At 44.8% G+C, this 16,439-nt stretch overlaps 1 protein-coding gene across 1 annotated transcript in view; it reads left to right on the top strand.

Moving 5' to 3' along the window:
* OBSCN (obscurin, cytoskeletal calmodulin and titin-interacting RhoGEF) overlaps positions 1-16,439 on the top strand; it is a 184,233-nt gene that overhangs the window by 156,994 nt on the left and 10,800 nt on the right. The window contains exons 93-107 of the mRNA XM_056336858.1: positions 68-316; positions 2,327-2,450; positions 2,783-2,925; positions 3,260-3,372; positions 5,243-5,411; positions 5,898-5,979; positions 6,601-6,801; positions 7,373-7,433; positions 8,518-8,595; positions 8,738-8,910; positions 9,460-9,486; positions 10,018-10,170; positions 10,921-10,966; positions 11,512-11,589; positions 12,460-16,114. Coding sequence (XP_056192833.1) covers positions 68-316; positions 2,327-2,450; positions 2,783-2,925; positions 3,260-3,372; positions 5,243-5,411; positions 5,898-5,979; positions 6,601-6,801; positions 7,373-7,433; positions 8,518-8,595; positions 8,738-8,910; positions 9,460-9,486; positions 10,018-10,170; positions 10,921-10,966; positions 11,512-11,589; positions 12,460-16,114 — 5,352 coding nt within the window. The remainder of the gene's footprint in view (positions 1-67; positions 317-2,326; positions 2,451-2,782; positions 2,926-3,259; positions 3,373-5,242; positions 5,412-5,897; positions 5,980-6,600; positions 6,802-7,372; positions 7,434-8,517; positions 8,596-8,737; positions 8,911-9,459; positions 9,487-10,017; positions 10,171-10,920; positions 10,967-11,511; positions 11,590-12,459; positions 16,115-16,439) is intronic.

The following is a 16,439-nucleotide window of genomic DNA, read 5'->3' as shown; positions in this document are numbered from 1 at the left end:
CCATGGGTTGGATGCTGCTATTTTCTTTTTACCCTGAAGAGAGAAAAGCTGTTGTTCTTGTCTGTAGGATTGACTTCCCCAAAGTCAGAGATGGAGACCACTGTCCAGGCCTCACTTCAGCGTGCTGATAAGGAGATCAAGACAGCTCTAAAGAAACTGGTGGACTCAGCGTCACTGCTGGTGACTCTTCCCCCAGGCATGCGAGGAGGAGCCGGTGGCCTTGGCCTCCCTGGGTCCGTTCCTTCAGACCCAGCAGCCGGGCCCTCTGTGCTGGTCCAGGAAGCCGGTACCCAAACCCAGGCAGCGGGAGGGCATGGTACGTTTGGTGTGGGTCTAGAAAAGGTCCCATGGGAGTCAAGAGGGAAACAAGTATCGAGCACACCACTAATGATGTTTTTTCCCCTTATTTTTCTGATTCACTGTGTTTTGAGCAGTGGAAGATTAAGAGAGGGCATTCAGGCCCAAAGAACATGGGGCTGTGGGTCGGGGTTAGGTCAGACACAAGTTTGGGGCAGACCTTTCTGGAAACAGGAGGTGTTTGAAAACTGTGTCTGAAGTAGAGTTTGGTTCATCACCTGCCCAAAATGGAAGGATAGAGGATTTTTTTTCCACCTCTGGGCTTTTGACCTTAGACTTCCTTCGAGTTTTTTTTTTTGGGGGGGGAGAAGGGTGGGTGGGATCCCTTTACATTTTTTAGAAACCATTTGTTTTTTGATTTGGTGGGATGGGTAAGGGAGGTGGCTTTACTTCTATTGTTTGCCATAAACAAGCTGAAAATGCATTGAACACCCCTGTATCAACTGTCAGAGACTTTCTGGGATGTTGAGTGCATCCAGTTCACCTGCATTTCACTGGCCCTGAAGCCTTGACAGACTCCTTAGCAGTTTCTGTGTGATTAGAATCAATGCGTGTGACTGTGTCTTGCCAGGAGAATGAGTCTTTCGTCTTTGCATTGTTTGTAAAAGAAACATGAAAAAGCAGAAAACCTTCCACTCTTCCTTCTCCTTCTGCCATACCAACTTGTCTGAGCTGTCGCTGTGTCAAGTCAAAGTAATTGTCCTCCACTAGTGTTAACTTAAAAGGACAATGTCAAGGAGCCTTCAGCCCTCAAACTCCAGGTGCTGTTTGAAAAAAAAAATATATTCTTGTCCATCCACAAGGATGGAAACATTTCATGGAATCAGACCCAAACTAACTGCATAAAAAAATGACAGGGTTTGAAAACCTTTTTTCCTTTTTAGTAGGACATCATCTGGGAAAATAATCCTCCGGTGAAGCAGGATGACTTAAAAATCATAAGTAAAATGTTATAACTACAATGATAATACAACAGGGAATGAGATGGTTTTGCAGTCCTTTCGTGTGAGAAAATGAAACGTGTTATTAATATGGGGAATTATTTTAAGAAGATGGAGACTTGACAACTGTCCCTATAAGCACATGATTTGAATAAAAAGAAGGCAAATATTTTGATAGTGCTGACAACAGGAAAGCACAATCCCACCTGCCTGGAGTCTCTGACCCTGCCAATAATGCCTTGAATAACCATGTTTTCCATCCCAATGAGCTGTCTGATGTGATTTCTAGAAAATGTTGCTTCTTTCCAAACCCAGCCAGCACCAAACATCCCCAGAGTGCTCCCCAAAAGGTCCTTCCTGCTGGGGAGAAGGTCCTCTTGATTTAACCTTTTCTTCTCAGATGCAAAAGGAGATGATGTACTTTATGCTATGGGGTGAATCCAGTGGTCAATATCAAAAGACAGTCTGTACTTTTGGAATGGAACATCAAACCATTTTTTTAAGATATATTTGGTAAAATAATCATAATTTAGCGGCAGATAATAATGGTTTAGTGGTGGACTTTGTAGTGTTAGGTTAACAGTTGGACTTGATGGTCCTAAAAGTCTTTTCCAACCCAAATAATTCTGTGATTTCATCATAGCCAAGAGCTGTAACTCACACTTAAATAATGTCCTATAAAGGATGTACTGAATTCATGCTATCCTTCCATCATCCAATTTCTTCCTGTCCCTACTGACTGCCTTTCCTATTTTGGTCTGTGTGTGTTTCCGTACAGAAAAGTTAGTTTTGCCCAGTCAGCGATGTGCCGCTGGTCAGTCTCTCTGATGTTATCCAAGCCCTTTGCTTCATGTGGTCTTCTTAAAAGGGTCAAATTCTTCTCTTAGCTTCAGTGGTTGCACTCAGCTGAGGTCAGAGGGACTAGGTTCTGACACAAGGCAGACTAGAGAAGGCTCCAAAGGTTTGCTCTGGCTTTCAGGTGTGTTGTCACAGGTGATGTGTCTAACTTGCCCTATTTCTGCTGCCAGACAAAGCCCAAAGGCAGATTCCCCCTGAAGAACCAAGTGTGCCAAAGCCCAGCCCCAGTCCTGGCCATGAAGGGGCAGCTGCTGGAGATGAAAGCGTGCAGGAACACACTGTTCCTATTACCAGGTAAATACCCATCGCAATATACAGAATCCCAAATGTGGCAGACTTTGCTGCAAGAAAAGCAACTCCTCCGTGGTGGAGGAAGCAGTTGGCGACTTGAACTAATTCTTGTAGGCTTGTTAGTATTTATAGAATCCTGTTTACACACGCATTGTGCAAGGTTAGGAAGGGTTGGAGAGAAATTAGTTCCCCCAGAACAAAATTCTTCTTGTATTAACATTAAGTAAATAATTATTTGTCTGGTGGTTAAACACACAGGTCAGTGGCAGGGTGTAATCCTCTTTCTCTCTACTATGTGACTATGTAATGATCTTTTCTCTTGGGCTTCCTGAAAGAACATCACCAGCCACAGGGGCAGGAGACTGGTACAGAAGAGAAGGAGATGTGGTCTGGGATGTACACAGTGAAGTTTATATTGAGACCACAGAAAGAACTTGTGTGTATAAGACTGAGGAGAAGACCCCAAAGACCCCAACAAGTAAGAATGAACCTTGTTTCCCTTTCCCACATCCCATGATTGCCATTGTCTTATCTTTTGGTAATAACCGTATTTTTAAATAGTTCATTTCTTGAGCAGCAACTTCTTATTGAACAAAAAGTAACAGATAAGCAAGAAGACAAGAAGGCTGAAAGTAATGTCAGTATAAGAAATCTGAATATATTCCTGTGGTATCTCTTGATTTGACATTAAGCTAATGTTATATCCTAAATGGCCAGTCCTATACATCCCATTTGAGTAACTCAACTTACATCAGCACACTATGAATAAATTTATGGTATTGTGCATGCAGCAAACCCTTGTGTCTCACCAGGTCCTCCCTATATGCAAGTGACAATAGAGGATGTGCAGGTGAATTCTGGGGAGCGTGCCAAATTTCAGGCAGTCATTGAAGGAACCCCTCAGCCTACTGTTTTGTGGTTTAAGGTAAGTGCAGGCTTGTCTCTGGCTGAAGGGAGGACTGCAGTGCCGTACTTCTGGGGGGTTTTTCTTTTGCTTTTTCATCCCACACCCCTTACACTGATTCTGGGTCATATCTGTAGGCTTTGTTGAACCATCCACAGTTCTCGCTGGAACCACCAACCATGCATCTCGCCCTGTGCTGTCTTCAGTGTTACTGTGGCTCCTTTTGCAGAGAGGGCAAGCAGGATGGTTTTGGGGCCAAGATGGGCCGGAGGGGAGCCTGGGTCCTTCCTGAGAGCCACCAAGATGTATGCTGTAGTTTTGGGGTCAGGGGTGGGATTAAGAGTGGTTTATTCCAATTGTCAGTGTGACTTCCAGGCTTTGTTGTCTTTTCTGCAGCGAACTGGTAAAATGTGTGTGACTAAGGACAAATATCCCATAGAAAGGAAGGAGAAATAATTTATTATTCCTCAGAATATTGTCATGCCCCTGAACTATGACAGTGTTCTACAGTGATTATCTGTAACTCTTCTGTCTGACTAAGTATTTTGTGCGCACAAGTTTTACTCCTTTTTTTTTTTTTTTTCTTATGGGAAGTGCAAGGATGAGCTACTCAGACAAATATAAGAACCATAAAAAACAAGCAAAAATGCAAAGAACCCCTCCCACGCACACACACATGTGCACGTGTGCACACCTGAACACCTCAAAAAGAATAAGAACAAGGCAAGAATACAATACATCCTGCTCATATTCTTGCAATCTCTGGCATTTGCAACTCAGGGCTACCACAAGCTAGCTGAACTGATACCTACTTACAAACCCACGGTGAAGCTCTCCGCGTGCTTATCTAGCCTCCTCTTGCCCCCGTGCAAACATCTTGCGCGTACAATGGGGTTTGCCAGTGACTCCGGCCCGATGACAGTATGCTGCCTGAGGTGCCACCCCTTTTGGGGCTGTTCTGCACGTATTTACCACGAGCTTCATGTGTTGGCTCTTACATCTTCTGCAAGGAGAAGTTAATCCCTGCCCACTCAGTGGCTATTTATAATTCTTACAGCTCTGCCATGTTGCATTGCTAGAGCCCCCACTCCAGGCTGAAGAGCCCCAACTTGCTCTGTCAATCCTCACCTGGAAGCTGTTACAGAAAGAGCGTTGCTGCAACAGCACCACCCCCTGGGCAAACCCAGGGTTTATAAGATGATGCTTTCTGTCTTACTCTTCATTTCTTCCCTAAGAATTTCTAACATCTGGTACTTTTTGACTGCCACCAGGCACTGAGCTGGTGCTGCTATGGAGTGATCTACTGTAAGTCGAAGATTTGCTCTGGTGTAATAAGGAACAGCTCAGAGGCTGATATTTCATGGGGGGGAATAGGGCCGCATCACTTTACATTTATTGTATTATATATGTTTATCTGGCATTTTGCTGCCCAGACAGGTGGCCTCATAAGGTACTTTTGCCAGTCTTCATTATCTGCTCTTTGTGTCACACACAGTCCCTCCTGTCCCTTTTTTTAATCGTATTTCTGAATATATTAAACAGCACAAGTGCCAGCACAAGCTGGAGACCAGGCAGGAGCAAGGTGCTCCCTGAGCTGACCGCTCAGGCATGGTCTGCTGGGAGACCTGAAGAATAAACCACACAGCCCTGGTGATCCTGCCCAGGCCTGTATTCCCACAATGCGTTATGATATAAAAATGTTACTGGGTGGCGTGGAAGCAGAGAAGCAGTTAGATATGGGGGACTGCTTCAGCCAGCATTTTGTTCATGAGACTTTGCTAGCCTAAACAGTGTGTTGTAGCTCTGCTCCTCTAGCTTGTTTCTTGAAGAGAGGAAACATCTGTTTCCATCTTGTTTTTTCCTGCGCCAAAATGTCATTTCATTCTTTCAGGGCACTTCATTGCTGACGGACAGCGACAGGGTCCATCAAGGGAAGGAAGGAACAACGTATTTCTTAGTCGTGGACGATGCTGTCTCAGAAGATGGTGGTGTTTATACCTGCGTTGCCAAAAATGCAGGAGGGGAGGTTTTGTGCAAAGCAGAGCTTATTGTACATGAAGGTAATGTCGTTCTTTCAGCTGCAGGAGTTGCTTCCATAGCCATTGCAATGTGTATTCTGCTGCAGTCGTCTTCTGGTGCCCACATGGTATCTGCTCTGTATTCGTGTGTAGCATTTGTGTATTACCAGTACAGCAGGATCCAGTGTAAGAGCAAGTGATCTAATGACCTACTATATATACACAAATGAGATAATTTTTTTCTGTACTTCAGACTACTACACAAACATACAATGCCACAGAAATAAGTGAGGCCATGTCTCTGGTGCTGTTCTGCTCTTGAGCTTGGCTCTTCTGATTTATGTCAGGTGAAGATGCAGCCCCAAAGTTCATATTGATGGGTTCTGTCACTGAACAGCTCCACTGAATTCTGTACAGACATTTAGAGCCCTGTAATTATTCCTGCCTTGTCCTGTAATAACTTTGCACACTATTAGCAAAGCACTGTTGTGTGATTATTAACACTGATCTTTTCCTTCATTTCCAAAGCTAAGAAAGACCAAGCAGCAAAGAAAGTGGCCACCAGGAGAAAGCTCCATTCCCTTTATGAGGTTAAGCAGGAGATTGGAAGGTAAATGAATTTTCCAGCTTTATAGCAGCACTCCAGATAATAACTGACTGCCCATCTGAGTCGCTGAGCCTGTGTAACCAGAGGCAGGGGTGGGCTCAACTGTGGAAGAGTCTGAAAAGGTGAAAGTACTGGTAGAAGTAGGAGGTCACCCCATTGCAGATGTGCTGGAAAAACTTTCCAGAGGTTTCTGACAGAGGATGGAGGTGTCCATACAGCCCATAGGTCCAGGTAGCGCCCACCAGAAAAACCACCAGCTAGAGGCTGGCAGGATAGGTGCCAGGCATGGCTCCTGGGCAGTGTCAGCATCCCAAGCCCATCGCGATGTATGCCCAGGCACCGTGTCTGACCACGGATGGGATCCAAGAGCTTCTCAGCCTTCAGCACGAGGCTGTCATCACCTGAAAGGGCTTTTCCCTTGATGTGCGCTTCTTGGTGTTGTGGAGACAGCCAGGAGAGGGCAACAGCACCTCACACACGGGAGAATGAGCTTTTCCTGTCGGAGACCTCAAGCCTTGAGTAGCAGGAGCTGGCAAAGGCTGGGACGTGGAATAGTCTGTACCTGCTGTGCAAGGGAGCTTGGAATCAAGTCTGACCAGGGCTCTTCCTTTCTTTTGTACACAGGGGTTGCTTCAGCTTTGTGAAACGAGTTGTGCACAAAGGGAACAGAGTGTCTTGTGCTGCCAAGTTCATACCTCTGCGAAGCAAAACGAAGGCTCGAGCGCATCAAGAGAGGGATATTCTTGCCTCTCTGTCCCATGACAGAATTACCAGGCTCCTGGATCAGTTTGAAACACGGAAAACACTGATTTTGATTCTGGAGTTGTATCCTTGTCTATGCTGCTTGCCTGGGAAGTATTAGGTAGAGGTCATTTATTAAATAACTAAGCAATTAACCAGTTTTAGAGTTTGCCTGAGATAAAAGGACATGCACAACCTTTCTCTGTGCTGCAGGGTGGCACAGCTGTGTGAGCTCTTCACTGAAGTACTATGTTTCTGCTGGTTTAGGAAAAATCATGGTACTTGTATATACAAGTATGAATGAGTTGTCAAGCACCAAAATGCTTTTATGAAATATTTGGAAGTTAAGGACTCCGTTTCCATGAGATCCAGTCTGAGTGAGCACCAGGAAAGTGCAGTGCAGAGCAGAAAAGCCCATAGCCAACACGTAGGTTTTAGTACAAATGATACCGTGCTCCTGCTTGTAGGGAGCACAGGTTTAGAGCAGCCAATTCTGCAGGAAGGATGCTGCTGCAATAGAGACTTTAACAAATTGCATACACATCACATTGCCTGAGATCACCCTGTGAATTCTGCTGTTAGCTGGATAGCAGTGGTTACAAAGTAAAAATAAGCTTTGACCTGTAGTTCAGTTTTCCCTTAATGCCCTTGTCAGATGCTCCAGCGAAGAGCTCCTTGACCGTTTATTCAAGAAGAGTGTTGTCACTGAAGCAGAGGTAATCTTTCTTTCTCATTTGAAAGTCCAGAGCTGGTGGGTACCACCAGAGTATCTTCCAGCTGCATTTTCCTTTTTGAATATGAGGAACGTTTTTCAACCAGTGATAACCAGTCAAAACAGAAACAGGTTTTAAATTGTGCTCCCATCAGCTTTCATTACTAAGTTGAGTTTCTTTGGGGAATAACTGGAACCAGCTAGTGGTGTTGATCACCAGCACTGCATCCAGCCTAATGCAGATTATATTCACTCTATTACCGTAATTTCTTTGCTGTTACCTGGCGCTTCTGTGTCTCCACTTGCTTAATAACATTTTATCCTCTCACAACTGTACTTCTATCCCCTCCCTTTCAGTCTCCAAATCAAGGGCTGAAATTATGGTTTCTAAGGGCTTTTTTGAATCCTTGGTGCTCAAAGTTCAAGATGTTTCACATTTCCCATCTAGCAGCCGGGTGTCCTGTCCCATATTTATTGGTAAAATCGATTTTTCTTAGAAACACTCAGAGGGAAGCATCATAAAATGATAGAATGGTTTGGGTTGGAAGGGACCTTTAAAGATCAAATGTCAACTAACACTATAAAATGCCAAAGGCAGAGAACTTCCAAAGCTGAAGCTAACTGTAAATCTTCACTCTTTATTCAGTCATAGTCAGATTTGATTAACATATGGTCAAGAAAATAGGTTTACTGTACAGTTTCTAAATGTATTTGTGTTTTAAATGTGTTTGCCTGATTTATACCAAGCCAGAATGGAGTTTGAGTTAGATAACTTAGTTGATGCAGTTCATCAAACTTGAGGATTTAGATATCTTTTTTTTGCATGTTTGTAGGGTTGTTATTTTTAAAGGGCTTTTTGACCTATAGAAGGCTCCAGCAAGGCAATGTGGTCACACATTCCACAGGGTAATGTTTGGCTCACATCTTATTTCAACTGCAAGACTAATATAAGAAGTTCAGTCTAGTTTTAAAAGTATTTCTAGTTCATACTCTTCCTCTCTCATATATTACAAATGCTGGTGGAATCAGGGACCCTCTTATTTACTATTAATGTTTAATAACTGTTTAATAATTGATGTAATTTTTAGGTCAAATTGTATATCAAGCAAATCTTGGAAGGAATCAGATATCTTCATGACAACAACATCCTTCATTTGGACATTAAGGTAATGCGCAATGGCAGGTCTAGCTTATCAAAGCCTCCTGTTGGTCAGGGAATGAGCATTCTCTATTCAAATCATTCTTACTTACAACTGAAAATAGTGCCTGCTTTCAAGAAAAGTTTCTCCCTTGTATTTCATTTGCTAGCCGCTGAATATCCTCATGGTTTATCCTGAAAGGGAAGACCTTAAGCTCTGTGACTTTGGATTTGCTCAGAAGATCACACCGTACGAGCCTCAGTTCAGCAAATACGGGTCTCCAGAGTTTGTTGCCCCAGAAATTGTTTCTCAGTCACCAGTGTCAAAAGCAACGGATATCTGGTAACCTGCCATCTTTCTAAAAAGCATTTGCCCTAGACAGCCTGCATTTCCATTTATTTGTTAATAAGTAAATGGAGTATTGATAACAGCACAGGAAACTGAAAGTGAACACTGAGAATGCAAAGCCCATTAGGGCTCTTTAAAGCTCCTTCTATCTATTTTGTTCAACTACAATTGAACTCTGACAGCTAATTAATGCAAAGGAGCATCTTAGCGAGGATTATCTTTATTAGAGGGAGGATTAGGGACGATGATCCTAAGGGGCTTTCTAGAAAAGGTAAACAAACTTTAAAAAAGTATTTTGGGTCTTCTCCTCTTTCTGTGCTTTAAAAATGGAGGATTACTTGAGAACAATTTTAAAAGATTTTGAAGGGAAAATAATTGGAGGGTGAACACAATAGGTTTGGGGATTTATTTACCTTGGAAAGGTGAGGAGAATAAGGTGATCCTACTGTGCCAGGGTGTCTAGTGGCAGGAAGAGGGGCTGTGTGCTTGAGAAATGGAGAAACAGTGATGAACACCTGACATTCGTGTCCCCTCTTTCCTCAGGGCCGTTGGAGTCATCACATATTTAAGGTAAATAAATTTTGGAAAGACTCATTTAATATCCATTTGTCAGTCAGAGCCCTCCAGTACCTTCAAGTGAGGGATCTGAGTGAAACATTGAGCCCTTCTATAACGAGGGCAAGTTCTTTTGTGGTTTTCTCCTTTCCTTGCTCTTTCCTGGTTGCTCAGAGCTTTGGTCATTATGCCTGCTTGAAGACCTGACAGCTGTCCTCCTTGCAGTTAGCAATGAGAGCGGTGGATGAGCTTCAGTCTTCCCCTTACCTGGTTTAGCCAACACCCTGCTGTAGCTGTGCAAAATCAAACCCTTAATTCCTTATCTGTGAAACAAAGTGTGAAAATAATTCAGTTAAGTGCCACGTAATGCTGGGGTGAAAGATGCTCTGTTAGTGGATGCACTGCTCATAAGCATTGCAAGTCCCACGCACGGAGTCCCTCAAGCATTTTAAAGCCCCATGTTAAGTGTTTATGTTTCTGTCATTTGAACAGCAAATAAAAATCTAAACTCTGTCTCCTTTTATTTTATGGTGTTCAATAAATAAGCCTAACGTGCAAGTCTCCATTCGCTGGGGAGAACGACAGAGGAACTCTTCTAAATATCCAAAATGGGGAAATTTCATGGACCATTCCTGATTTTGTTCACTTGAGTGAAGATGCAAAGGACTTTATGAAAAGGATCCTGCAGCAGCACTGCAAGTGAGTGCCCTTCTGTGCTTCCTACAGCCAGTGTGAAAAGATGCTGGCATCTCAGCAGGCAGATCTCAGCTCATCAGAGCTGCGGGTGTTTTGAAAAGTAGAAAGCTGAGTGAGATGTGGTGCTTTATGCCCTAATTCTGCTCTGTTATTCCCCATTACCCAAAACGCAACTTGGCAATTTGCCGAATGGACCTGTTTCTGGTGTGTTTATGTCCTTACTCCCTGATTCTGCCAGGCAGACGAGTTTCTGAAATGATGTAGAGAAGTGGGAAGAACAAGGATTGATATAGAGGGAGTTATGCAAGAATTAAATAATATTAACCATATTTATTAAGCAATTTCAAGTACAAAAGGTGACTTGAAGGCATGTTTGCAGGGGCTTAATTTCATTTCTATTCTTTCTGCTTGCTGCCAAAGCTATTTTTGCTCTGGCCACCTAGAGAGTCAAAGTCAGTCTTAGGGCTGCTCTCGCCACCCGTGAGCAGGCTCCCTGCAGAGTGCCATGGGGTCTTCCAAGGATCTGCAGGGAGTCTCAGGCTGAAAATGGAGGATCGTTTCACCTCAGGGGAAGGAAACCTTGGGCTGAAAGCCTCTGTCTGTCTGTTGGGCTTCTCAGCTGTGAAACAGCAGCCTAAGGACATACACAAAAGTGTAGGTGCGTGCCCACGTGAAGCAGGCACCTTCAGGAAGACCTTGTGGTTGCTGTTGGAAGCACCCTGTTACTAAAACAGTGATCTTTTCTCTTATCAGAGACAGGCCTAGTGCTTCGGACTGTCTTTCCCACACGTGGTTCATGGTAAGTTTGTTCTGGTTCTTTATTAGAATCATTGAAAAGATTTTGAGGTTGGAAGAGATCTTTGGAGGGGCATCTCGTAAAGCTGCTTGATGTTATTTGCTGGTTTATTTTTTCTCTTGGTCTCCTACTTTCTGTCCTATAAAGAAGCTCAGACATGGCTCTCTAGAAAGAGGAGAAACATGATGTTTACATGCCAAGATACCTTTCCTCTCAAAAGACAAAGATTACTACTGACATGAGCAGATATGACATGTCTGTACAGAAAGGGAACTATGACTTTGCAGAACAAAGTTAGGGTTTGTATTCCAATGCCTTAAATTGCTAAGGAGAAGAACTAAAAATTAACAAAAATAAAAAAAGGGGGGGTAATGAAAATAGGGCTTTCTTTTATCATTGAAAAGCCGATATAATCTACAATTTAGCATTTGGTCTATTTTAACTTTCCTAAATTAAACAATTCTGGAAGGAGGGAATCCTAAACACTTCTCAGGAGATAAAGTCAGGATTTTTTAACCAATGATTTTTCCTCTCGTTCCACCTGGCAGCATAATGTCCCCCTCGAAGAAGCTCATTTCATTAATACCAAACAGCTCAAATTCATTGTGGCTCGGAGCAAGTGGCAGGTGAGTTGGCCTTAATCTACATTTGTTATTTTTAGTTACATATATTTTTAGTTACATTTGCAGCTTTTAAGATCCATCAGGCTGGGACAGTGAGCACAGCAGAGATCTCAGCTTGGTTATGAATGGGGAATAAGCCCAGGAGAGGGCGGTTGATGGATGTGGCAGAAATAAGTTATCTAGGCTTTTACTACCTGGAAATCACCTGGTCTCATGCAGGTGCCTGGGAGACGTGTGGTTGTGTCTAAGCAAGGTACCCTCAGCATCCCTTGCAACTGGTACTGAATTACAGACAGGTCCCAAGAAGATTCCTCTTTACCTGAAGTGCTCTAAAATGATCAGATTGATTGCCTTCTGAAGATGCCTGTTTCTCTGTTGGCTGTAAGGGGAGGCCAGCTGCTCAACTGCAAAGGAGATGTCTCACATGGCAGGAGTTAGAGCAGATGAATCCCACCTCCTACAGTATGGTAGGTCTTCTGTTGGCCTAAGCGTCTGCCGGCTGTACTGCAGTTGACAGATTTAAGACCATTTACTCCAGCTAGGCTCTCATCTAGTGTGTTCTGTGAAAAGCTCCTTTTCCATCTGCTTTGAGTGGCCAGATTGGCTCAGAAAATCTCAAGCAGGGTCCTGCTTCCCCATGCCAAACAGCAAGTATGTCCCTTGAAGTCAGGATAGTTTCACCTCTGTGAATAAGAGAAGAGGAAGACCTGGAGAGCAAATGAGGCCTGGATTGATGTACAAAAGGGTGGCAATGTGTTACTAAACTAGTATGTGTGGTATGTAAGAGTGCAGGCATTCATTTTGGTATGCTTGCTTTGCCATACTTCCACCATGTTTCCATCTGATCGTGCTGTATTTTGCTTTGCTTTTCAGCGGTCTTTGATGTGCTATAAATCCATACTGGTGATGAGGTCTATCCCAGAAATCCTAGAAAGGACTCATGACAACACCTCTCTGGCCATCTCCCGACACCTTGTTGAAGAAAGCACTTCATCCAGTACCAGCGGCTCCTCTTCAGACAACGAGAACTCACATTTCCCCAAGAAGAGGCACTTTGGCTCTACCCCTGAACTGCACTTGTCGGTTTTTGATGCACTGAGCCATCAGGAACCTCCAAAACATGCAAGTGAAGACAAGCACTCCAAAATCTCAGTCCCTCCAGTAAAACCCATGAGGAGGAAGTATGCTTCAATGAAAGCTGAGGTGGGGGACAAATCACCTATGGAAAGCACAGAGCTCATGGCAAGTATCTTAATGGAGAAAGAGGAGGGGCTCCATCCCAGACTTCAAGATGAAAGAGCAGAGCAGTCCCAAAGAGGCAATGCTGCTGAGTCTTCATCAGTGAGGACCTCCACAGAAAGCACATCACAGCTGTGTCAGAAAGAAAAAACAGACACATTTTTGTCTGTTAAGGACAGAATTGAAAAAGCTGGGGATGGGACAGAAAAGCCACCTGTCTGTGTTCCTAGACAGAGTGTCATTAAAAGCACGTTCTACAGCCAAGCAGCTGAGCTACCTGCAAGGGGGCCTTCCTCACCAGGCAGGGAGTTCAGAAGACACCTGGACAGAGCCAGAAGGACCTTCCAGAAAGCTGGATATTCAAAGGTGCCCATCAGTGGTCTCCGTGAACCCCTTCTAGAGCAGTTTGAACTGGAAGAAGAAGAAGGGAAGTGTGGCAATGGAGATGATCACAGGGAAAGTCTGCTTGGTTCCTTGACCAAATCGGCTTCATTTGATACGGCAAGGAAACCACCACACCCTGCCATTGCTGGTGCTAGCCGAAGCCGTTCCCTGGATGACTACAGGCTGAGAGCCTCAAGATCAGTGAGGGAACAAGATATTTTGGAAGAAGATTGTGATATATTGTCACAGGAAAGTTGCCCTGAAGGCAGTGACCATTGTGACAGCTCTACGGGGCCTGGCAAGGAATGTTCTGTAGACACTTCAAAGCAAGAGGACTTCAGGAAAGCCAGCAAGGATTGTTCCGAAGAGCAGCCCCCTCCTTCCACACAGTGTGAGGGTAACAGGTGCTCGGCTCTTCTTGTGCAACCGCTGGAGTCACTTCCAGTGACACCTCATGGGAGTGAGAATAGGAAACATTTACTGAAGAAGTCAAAAGCTACTTACAATGAGGAGGAAGCTGATAATCTGGAAGGCAAAAGCCCCGTTCTAACTGCCCAACGCTCAGATGTAACTGCATCATCAGCCCCAAAACAGGAAAGCATGGAAGATAAACCCTCCCCTGGCCATGCCTCTGATATTGTTTTTCAGGAGGGCAAGGAGTCCGTTTCGACTCCCACAGAGCCAGAGGTCACCTCCAAGGCATCCCCTACAAGTAAGGGAGGCATGTGTCTGCCCAAGGAGCCTGCTCTCAGTACCGACAGCCATCTGGATCTAAGAGGTGGAAGCCTGCTTAGCAAAAGGACAGCCCCAGTGCCACCTTGGAAAGACAAAAGGCAGAAACATTCACTTGAGAAGACTTCTGCTCATAGTGTTACCAAACCTGATCTCACAGAGCATGAAAGCTCTGCTGTTTTAATGGGCCCACAAACAGAAACAGATTCACTTCAGGTATGTAAAGCCAAAAGTCAGGAACTTCCTGGTCAAAGTGTTCCAGCAACTACTGTCTTGGTGGACAAACAGCCAGGTACCCTAACTGCTCTGTACGCGGCTGATGAAGGTGCTTATCAGAAGCTGAAGACCTATGAAGAAGTGAAATCTGCTGTCCTGGAGGATGAAGGACAAGGTATTACAGGAACCACTCCACTGTCAGCCCATGACGGTGAAAGCCAAGCACACAAGAGGGCTCCTGTTCACGCAGACACAGCATCAGCTGTCCTGAAGGGAAAGCATCTCATCGTTCCAAAAGTCCCACCACCAAAATCCATGCCCATTTTGGTGTCTGATGGAGCAGGGCAGGCTGGAAGGGACTGGCCAGCCCATAGCCAGGAGAGGCTTGCTGCTCCGAGGAGTGAAAGCTCAGCTGTTGCAGCAGTTGTTCCCAGTTCGGTCCATGAGGCTGAAATTGAGGGAGCTGAACCCCAGAAGGTTTCTGAAGGCAGTGGCATGGTGCCTGCTGTTCTGGAGAGCAGACACCCAGCTAGAACTGTGTCCTCCCAAAATACTGGCCTCCCTTTGGCCTGTGAGAGTGAAAAGCAAGAATACCCAAAGACATCACCTCCCAGTGAGGTGGGATCTGTTGTGACAGCAAGTGGAAGCCAAGCAGCTGGACAGACTACGCCTGCTCCTTTCCCCAAGGCTGGACGTCAGGTGTTTGAGCAGCACAGGGCTGCCTATCCCTGTGGCAGAGTTTCTGCTGATCTGGAGGGTGAGCCTCCAGGTGTCTTAACTGCTTCACCACCAGAAGCTGCTCCAGCTTCAGTCTATGAGCTAGAACATGAGGAACATCCAAAGCTTCATGGTGACGGTAGAGGCATTGCTTTAGACAGCAGAAGCTGTGATGTTGGAAAAACTGTCCCATCACTCCACAGGGATCAAAGTCAGGAGCTCTCACATCACAGATCTTCTTTTTACAGTGATGAGGAGTCTGCTGTGCTGGAGGGCTTAGTGGATGAGATGGTTTCACTCTCTGAAGAGATGAATGTTTGGGCAGAGTCAGTTTCTGGTGAGGAGGAATACAGAAAACACACCTCTCGTCCCACAGAGGTGTTCTACAAAGGCCTAGGTAGCCAAGCACCCACGGACACCTCCTTCCCTTCTGTACAAGGGGGTAAAAAAGGGGAAGCCTCTGAGCTGGATGACCTTGCAGAACCCTCTCTTGTCGTGAGTGAGGAGTCGGTGGAAGGGCAGAGAGCACAGATGGTTCCTCAGGAATGTGAGCATCTGGAGGACTTAGCATTTGAGAGCCCCACTTCCAGCCAAGTGAGTGTTTCCTCAACAGACAGCTTGGATACTGGAAAAAAAACTGGTCAAGTGTCAGTGAGCAAGGACACTGGTAAACACCCAGAAGTTTCTTTAGTGAAAATCAAAGACCTGTCGGATGAAACACCCAGTCTTGGCAGTGGAACTCCAAAATTTGACATATCAGAGGTAGAGCCTGCCTATTTGAATTTCTCTGACTTGTATGACATTGTCTATTTTCCATTTGAATTCATGAACTATAGGAAGCCTCCACCCAAACCAACTGGCAGACGGTTTATACCTTTTGGTGAAAGGGCAAGGCCACCTCCTGCAGGACATTTGCATAAAGATAAAAGACTATGCATCCGAGAAGAGGCACGGGACAAGAACAGGAAGAACCATTTGGAAATATCTGAGGATTCAAAAGCAACTAACTTATTAGCCACGGGGAAAGGGTCAGAGAGTCATAAAGAGATGTATGGCACCCAAAAGGACTCAAGTGGTAAGCAGAAAAGCTCCTTCTACAAGCCAGGACTCTTTAAGCCGTATGCACGGTCTCATTCAGTGGAGCAGTCAGTGGAGCAGAGTCTGAAGAAGAAAGTAAAAGCTTCTGTTGCCCATATTTCAAGAATCCTAAAAGGAAAGACATCTCCTGAGCCAGAGGAAGGTAAGTGCCTCTGTGCCTTCATAGCTTTGCTACTGTAACTGAGATATGCTAAATCTGCCTTTTCCTCTTCCCCAGTATATCTGAGGCTGTGGTTAGACCGTCATTGCAAAACTGGCAGTGGCAGGTTATGAAATTAGTGGTCTTCAGCTCCACCACTAGCTCTGTTACTGGCCCACTTCAGTGCAGAGTCAGCTGGGATAATCTGCTGATGGAAGTGTCTTAAATTCCCCTGTCTGGGTTTGCAGAAGAGCAGATCAGGGCTAGATGATGCTTTCCTCGCTGCAGTTTCTTCTGCAATTATCATCTGACTATGGTAAATCTTTAA

Source organism: Falco biarmicus, chromosome 4 (assembly GCF_023638135.1).
Source record: "Falco biarmicus isolate bFalBia1 chromosome 4, bFalBia1.pri, whole genome shotgun sequence".
NCBI classification, from domain to species: domain Eukaryota; kingdom Metazoa; phylum Chordata; class Aves; order Falconiformes; family Falconidae; genus Falco; species Falco biarmicus.
The sequence above is the reverse complement of the archived record's forward strand: the minus strand, read 5'-3'. Positions and strand labels throughout refer to the sequence as shown.